Below are 8,349 nucleotides of genomic sequence, written 5' to 3'. Positions count from 1 at the left end.
ATGCGACTGGTGATGAGAGTCTATGCCATGGATTTCAGGTGGGGTGTTTTCCACAGACAAAATACCGTTACATCAAGAGAAATGTTCTCATATAATTTTGTAAATCATTCATGGTAGTCCCAGCAGCATACATAATGCCTTTCAAATTACACAATGTGTTTCAAATAGTATATTTTTTATGAAATGAAGGCAAGCCAATTTAGGCATGAATGATCCGGGCGAGAGTGGGTATGTTATATGGATATGTTGATCCGGGTGAGAGTGGGTATGTTATATGGATATGTACACGTACATATTATAACACTTTAGGAAACTAGGAAGATAAATAATGTAAATCAGTACCCTCCTTCACATCTGGTTAGAAGCTGACCCCAAGGTGTGGACATAATTCCGAGTGCGTGAGTGCGTGCGGGCGGGCGGGCGTGTGTGAGTGTCACCTGGGGCTTTTTGTTTGCCTTCATAAGCTACCATCTGTTCATTAGGAAATTGAATGCAAAACCGGAATATGTCTCGCTACAACCATACAATAACCAAAACATATCGCGAAAAAAAACCTAATCTAATCTTTCCTCCTCCTTATGTTAATATTCGTGTTTTCAAGTCACGCACGTGTCGGAAGTAGTCGCACACAATGATAACGGATTCAACACATTTCATATGCTATAGTATGCAACTATTCAGATTTAAATCTTTGTGAATAAACATAATAACCGTAAGATGATAAATGTGGTAATTTAAGAATCAGATAAACGAAAAATAAACTAGCAAAACCGTTTTTGTGCTGATCAAGGTCTCGGTGTCTGTGAGTTATGACGGCATTTAGTGTATGCTTTTTGTATACAATGGGGATTATCTGTTAGCTACGTTCATTACAGTGCCTGTTGTGAATTATTACTGGCAGTTATTGCGTATATACAAATGAAACACAGAATAAATGGAAGTGGCTTGGCTGACATTGTTCTATTTGTGTCTGCTTACACGGAAACAAACTATAAACTGGCACAGTTTAAGATAATCACTGAAAAGACCGATAGTGTATGACAGTTGGTAAAAATGGTTTTTTTTCTTGTCAGTTATGGAAATCGGATTGAGGGTCCATGAAGGAGTGAGTGAGTGAGTATGGTTTTGCGCCGGTTCTAGCAATATTCCAGCATTTTCACAGCGGGGGGACACCAGAAATGGGCTTTACACGTTGTACCCATGTGAGGAATCGAACCCAGGTCTTCGGCGTGTCGAGCGGATGATTTAACCATTCATCCACCTGCTGACAAAGAGTGTGAGCCCCGATAATTTTGAATTCTGATTTAGAACATATATGTGCAACTTGAGAAATACATTAAATGGTGGTGTGCATGTTTCCTATTTATTTTTCACATTTGAAAACATTAAATGTGTTAAATTGTATAGGTTAAAGTGAATAAATTAATTCCAGCAACCCGTTTATGGGATGCTGATTATATGTATATATATATATATATATATATATACACACACATACATATATATACATATATATATATATATATGAACTTTCAGCAGTGTTCAGCAGTGTTCATTTCTTTCTTTTGTTTTTGTGTGTGTGTGTGTGTGTGTGTGTGTGTGTGTGTATATATATATATATATATAACTGTGACTGATACTAGATATGAATGGTACAAGCGAGCTATTTTACCAGTCGGGTCTCTCTTGTTTTACTCTTGTGTTGGGATAGATGAGTTGTTCTGGGATGCATCCGCTAGTAAGTATAAGGTTGTAGGTGATGGGTTCTACACATGTTTGCGGTACATCTGATTACTGTTAGGAAGAATTAACCAAATCGAAATTTCCTGAATCAAGATTTGATGCTATCAGAATAACGTTTAAAGTAACATATACATAATAAACTCATGTTAAAGAATCTGAAGGCGCGGATCTTTGCCCACGTCCACAGTTACCACAATGCTTTCAGCAGTGTTCATTTGTATTGTTACAATTCAGTATACATTTGGGGACTGACGGCAAAGTTGTAGAAAGCTGAACTTCCTTAGAGTCTTCACTAGTTACCTCTTGAGACTATGAAGTGCCTTTAGTTTTATTATACGGCATCTGGGAAATATGGATTGTCGTGTTAATAGAGGAGTGTGTAAATTTGGAGAACAACTAGTCATGATCATAACACGACAGAGACTCCACTTGGCGCAAAAGACAAACTTGTGGTGAAAATTAAAGTTTACGAATATATGAAACAATGTGTTTATGAATGCAAGGTGATAAACCGGAAGATCGCCCAAAATACCTGTTTTGGTGCAGCTGAACTAGTAAAGTTATACTAAGTGAGCCATAAGTTCTCCGGTTTTGAAAGGCTTCAGCCCCTTGATGGAATACCTCATGTAAGCTTCAGGGAATGAATTGTGACGGGAATGTAGTATTTTCAGTATGGTATATTCAGTTTTAAACGAAATATATGCGGCCTACCATTTCAATGACATATTGTACTTCGAATAAAAAGTTAAGCGCCACTAACTATAGTTTGGTAGATTTTCTTGCTTTGAAGGCATAAACAGGTTTCCATACATTGATTGAAACGATTCTACACGCACGTGAATTTCCTGCATGCCTCATGCAACGACAAGTAAATGTGAGGTCGTGCATTTTGAGGCACCAACTTTTGTGACGACTTCATTGACGACTGATATCTCAAACAGACCATTAGATTTTGCCTTGATATTCGGCTCTGACAAGGCACAGATTGTCTACTGGTGATAGATGGCGGATTATTGGAATGCGAGATGACGGAATGTCTTGCAGAGCTATTGCCAGACAGTATCTTCACAGTGTTATCACCCGTTTGGCCCAGAACCACGCCCAACCCAATAAAGTTAAAGATCAGGACGACCAAGAGCGACATCTGTACGAGAGGACAGAGCATTACTTCGACTCGTTAGACGACTCCCTTTTACAAGTGCTACGGTACTGTGAGACCACTGGACTACCTACCGGAGAAGGGTTAATGTAGTCATTAATTCTCACGGATCCTACACACACTATTGACTGTAGAATGGTTAAAAATCTTCTCAAGTGTGGAAAGTTTAAAATAATGACCTGGATGTAACCGATGGGACTAGTGTTTCACACTGAAACATTTATACAAAACACATTTTTTTCATTTGTGGTTACAAAGTCCATATAAATGCTATCATCCAATTGATGTTGTCAATTTTGTTGAGTAACCAAATCGTTGTCAAAGATGTGTCATTTTTTTGCATCTCAGGTATCTAGAAATCAATCTGAGTTTCATATAATCGAAGAACTTCCTTTTTTAATCCGGTGGCGCTTAACTTATTGTTCTGAGTACCATGAACAAATACTGTAAACTTCTCCACAATATCACTTCCTGGTTGTAGGATACAATATCACTTCCTGGTTGCTCCAGTCTATTCTTGTTTAAGCTGCCTAACGTGTTCAAATACAGGAAGCGTTTAGGTAAACATGGTGAACGTTATGATTTTAAATGTTTCGTCATTGGCCATTGCTGGTACTAACAAGACTGGAAGAGTTAGTTCCCTTGATAAGATAACGGTCGAAATATGCAGAAGTTCCCATTTCGTTTCAAATGCTGCTCCATCTACCACTGGAAAGTCCCCGTTGGTATTCCGGCTTAGAATTTTGTTTTAGCACCCTTTGCTGTTGGGTGGAAGGGGCGACCGCTATGATCTGGTGGTGGGTGGTAGGGTGACACTTGGGTGGTCTGGTCATGTACCGTGAAGCATTGGAATGTAGCTCACAATATCGATCACTGGATTATTGCATAGTTACTGTCTGCTGTCGCACTGCTAGCATACATAACTGAGTGCCAAACAGCAGACGAATGGGAATAAATCTAAATCAATTACTATTTTTACTAAAGAAATAGCACAGTTTAAGGTTAATGTAGTTGTTGGTGACAGTGAGTGAGTGAGTGAGTTTAGTTTTAAGCCGCACTCAGCAATATTCCAGCTATATGGCGGCGGTCTGTAAATAATCGAGTCTGGACCAGACAATCCAGGGATCAACAGCATGAGCGTCGATCTGCGCAATTGGGAACCGATGGCATGTGCCAACCTAGTTAGCGAGCCTGACCACCCAATACCGTTAGTCACCTCTTACGACAAGCAAGGGGTACTGAAGAGCAATTCTAGCCCGTACCTCCACGGGTCTGTTGTTGACAGTGCGCAATGAAGTCCTATGTAACACGTCATTTAGCAGGATCTTTTGAAGAGGTAAATAAAAAATGAATGAGTTCAAAATCCTCACTCGGCACATTTACTTAGAAATATGGGACATATTTCCCATAATTTGTCTGTTTGTGCAGCATCCTTTCACTTTGTTTTAACCCCTCAGTGCCGAATGCAAGGCAGAGTAACACAAATTAACAGTTCATATAGTGTGGCCTGGGATCGAGCCCCGACCTTTCGTTCACTGATCAGGCATTCAGTCACAAGGCCTATGTGGAGAGGCATAAATGAGTGAATGATTAACTGTTTGTTTGTTGTATAACGCCGCATTCAGCAATATTCCAGCCGTATTGCTGCGGTAAGTAAATATTTGAGTCTGGACCAGACAACCCAGTGAACAACATCATATTAAGCATCGATATACTCATTTGGGATACAGTAACATGTGTCAACCAGGTCAGTTTGTACAACCAACGGATCTCGTTACTCGCCTCTTACGACAAGCATGGGTTACTGAAGATCAATTCTAACCCGGACCTTCACGGATCAGAATGGTCGAAGCCGTATTAGAGGCAACCTATTTGCCCAGCGATACACGTCCGAGACAGTTCTGTTCATGTACATTCTATCAAATCCATCGACTCACACAGGCATATCCATACTTATTTTACTCGATATACCTGGTAAAGAATCTATGCGGAAATTAAACTGCATACATTAAATGACACAGCTCCAGACCAGAAAATTAGTATAAAGAATGAAACATGCACTGGCTTATCAGTGAGTTCTATCAGCCAACATTTATCAAACATGCGCCATGTCGTTCTTTCAACTATTTCTTCACATATTGTGTTTGAATTGACAGCAGATAAGACCAACTCCTTCCTGTCACGTTGAGTACATCAATGAAAGGCGACAGCAATATCCGCATGCTACGCATGTAACTTAATGTAAGAATCAAGAAATTATGGTTTTGCGGCAATTCACGGAACCAGTTGAAAACCCCAATTAGAGTGTCTGTTCGTATGACTGACTGACTGACTGAGTTTGGTTTTACGCCGCTTTTAGCAATATTCCAGCAATATCACGGCGGGGGACACCAGAAATGGGCTTCACTCATTGTACCCATGTGGGGATTCGAACCCGGGTCTTCGGCGTGACGAGCCAACGCTTTAACCACTAGACTACCCCACCGCCCCCTGTTGGTATGAAGTGTAAGTAATATCCTATTTCTTTCACTACAGGAACACCACGCTGCTCGGTAAGTGATACAAATGTCCACTGCTATCCGTGTACAGACATATGTGACCCGCAAAGCAACAGCTGCTTCAAGTGCCCCAAACAATGTGACAGTACTGTAAATAAGGACGCATGCACGTCAGTCTGTAGCGAGCAGTGTCTTGACAACACGTGTGAATACGTAAATGCAAATCTGAAATGTTCTGACGGGTGTCAAGAAGGACGAACAGGTTCTTACTGCCAAGAGTTTTGTCCACACGACTGTGCAACCTGTGACCAACACACGTCAGTGTGTACCTCTTGCAGAGATGGACACGAGACCTGCACTCGTAAAGGTAATCATCTCCGTGAATTCATTAATACCATTTGATTATTAAAGAAATGAATGAGTGAATGAGTTTAGTTTTACGCCGCACTCAGCAATATCACAGCTATATGGCGGCGGTCGGTAAATAATCGAGTCTGGACCAGACAATCCAGTGATCATCATCATGAGCATCGATCTACGCAACTGGGATACGATGACATGTGTCATCCAAGTCAATGAGCCTGACCACGGGATCCCGTTAGTCGCCTCTTACGAAACGCATGGGTTATTGAAGATCAATTCTAACCTGGATCTTCACTGGTAGTTAAAGAAACAAAGTGACCGAGTCTTCTTGATCTTACACACTAAACAGTTTCTGATGATCTTGTCAAATTGGATCACCCAACAATATTTTACCAACAAGCCATATTGTATATTATTGTAAATGTTATCATTTGTAAACATATACAAGTAAACATTCCAATTATTATTATATTATGTTCATCATGATAAGCCTTAATCTCAATAAAAGATACATGCAAAAGGTGAAATATGTGTATTGTCACATGAAATCAGTTACATGAAACAGATGTCATTATTTTACTGAGCGTAAGTTATTCTTTCAAAACATATTGTCAATTTTGCTATAAAATAGCGCATGTTTACATACGTTTCTTATGAGTGACATAGGAAAAACCTCACGCAACGGTAGTTTCATATTCACAAATCACTTTGCGATACTTGCATTGGTAGTTGCGTACTGTGTGGTAACAAGTACCAAGCTCCTTCAGGTGCATTTTTGTTTGAATAGTTAAAGCTTCTCATTGTTTTCTCATTTAAGGTTTAGGCCTTTGTTCGGTGAGTGATACAAATGTGCGCTGTCTGCCATGTTCAGAGGTCTGCAACCCCAAGGTGAACAAGTGTTTCAGTTGCCCCATACAGTGTGGGAAGTCCATTTCCGTAGACAGATGTGATTCAGTTTGCAATGAAAACTGCCTACATGGAAGATGTGAATACGAGAACGGAAAACTGAAATGCTCAGCCGGGTGTGAGAATGGACGAACGGGGATATCATGTCAGGAGTTCTGTCCACCACAATGCAAAACGTGTGATCAGTTCACTTCAGCGTGTACTCAATGTGCATCTGGTTACGGAGAAAACTGTACAGAGGTGACCAAACCTAACTGTTGCCCTGAGTCCAGCATAACTGAAATCCAGTGTAAAGTGATCAAACAGAATGTTTGCAGAGAACATCAAGGATGCTTCGCACGCAAACCTGAGACAACTTCAGACTGTATTGAAATCATTAAGGAAACCCCGAATGTTAGCTCCTGTAGCTTCGAATGTGTACAGCAATTGTGTACTCCATTTCTGAACTTTAGCACTTGTGCGGAACTGGATTTTAATGATGACCCTGCCGGTAAATATTCAATTATAAGGACTTTATTTCAAAGATCTCATTTCAACATCTATATGTATACATGTATACGTGTATTTATAGTATTTATTTGATAATTCTTTAGAAAATCGTAATCCATTCAATGCAAGTTCTATGCTGCGATTGTCATAATATGTTGGTTTAATCACAACTTCTTTTTCACAGGACGACCCTGGACGGTTTGGCTGATATGCGGCTTTGACCTGTTTGCTGTTTTAGTATTGGCCTGCTTGACTATCAGATGCATCATGAGGTACTGAAGTCTTGCTCTCAAATGTATACATAAACAAAAATACAATCGCCATCATATAACTTTCTCTCTTTTAAGTCACAAAAGATGATTGATAGATTGTTTTCTGTCCTTTTGCAGACGGAAGAGAACTGTAGCTATCATCGAAAGTGTCTTGCCAGAACTCCCGGAGGTAGCGGAAGATGACCTGGAACAAAACACGCACTTTACGTTTGCTTTAGGTGCCATTGGCGTGTGAGTGAGTGAGTGAGTTTACGTTTACGCCGCACTCAGCAATATTCCAGCTATATAGCGGCGGTCTGTAAATAATCGAGTCTGGACTAGACAATCCAGTGGTCAACAGCATGAGCATCGATCTGAGAAATTGGGAACCGATGACATGTGTCAACCAAGTCAGCGAGCCTGACCACCCAATCCCGTTCGTCTCCTCTTACGACAATTGCCGCGTAGCAATTGTCTGTTTGTTCCAGTCCAGGGATATCTATGGATAATTTTTACATTGTTCAGAAGATCATAATCACCGAAGCAACGGTTGCAATAAAGTCATGGGTGATAATACTCAGTGTTACCATCATGCCTGGTGCAAACAGAATGGACCTCAAGTTGCTAAGCCTTACGTACAAATGTGTACATGGATCAGCTCCACATCATCTCAAAGAGTGAGTGAGTGAGTATGTTTAACGCCTCTTTTAGCAACATTCCAGCAATATCACTCCAGCAATGGGCTTCACACATTGTGTCTACGTGGGGAATCGAACCCGGGTCTTCAACCTGACCAGCGGACGCTTTAACCACCAGGCTACCCCACCGCCACTCATCTCAAGGACGTTGATGGGGCGGCGAGGTAGCCTTGTGGTAAAAGCGTTCGCTCGTCACGGCAAAAACACGGGTTCGATTCCCTGCATGAGTACATGTGTGAAGC

General features: G+C 40.7%; 1 protein-coding gene across 1 annotated transcript in view; it reads left to right on the top strand.

Moving 5' to 3' along the window:
• LOC124283109 (cell death abnormality protein 1-like) overlaps positions 1-7,728 on the top strand; it is an 8,339-nt gene extending 611 nt beyond the window's left edge. Inside the window, exons 2-5 of the mRNA XM_046719136.1 lie at positions 5,438-5,767; positions 6,581-7,159; positions 7,343-7,430; positions 7,548-7,728. Coding sequence (XP_046575092.1) covers positions 5,438-5,767; positions 6,581-7,159; positions 7,343-7,430; positions 7,548-7,665 — 1,115 coding nt within the window. The 3' untranslated portion in view covers positions 7,666-7,728. The remainder of the gene's footprint in view (positions 1-5,437; positions 5,768-6,580; positions 7,160-7,342; positions 7,431-7,547) is intronic.
• The last annotated feature ends 621 nt before the right edge of the window (positions 7,729-8,349 follow it).

The sequence above is a fragment of the Haliotis rubra genome, unplaced genomic scaffold (genome assembly GCF_003918875.1).
Source record: "Haliotis rubra isolate DU_JTF1 unplaced genomic scaffold, ASM391887v1 Scf31, whole genome shotgun sequence".
Lineage (NCBI taxonomy): Eukaryota > Metazoa > Mollusca > Gastropoda > Lepetellida > Haliotidae > Haliotis > Haliotis rubra.
This window is presented reverse-complemented; position numbering and strand designations above follow the sequence as displayed.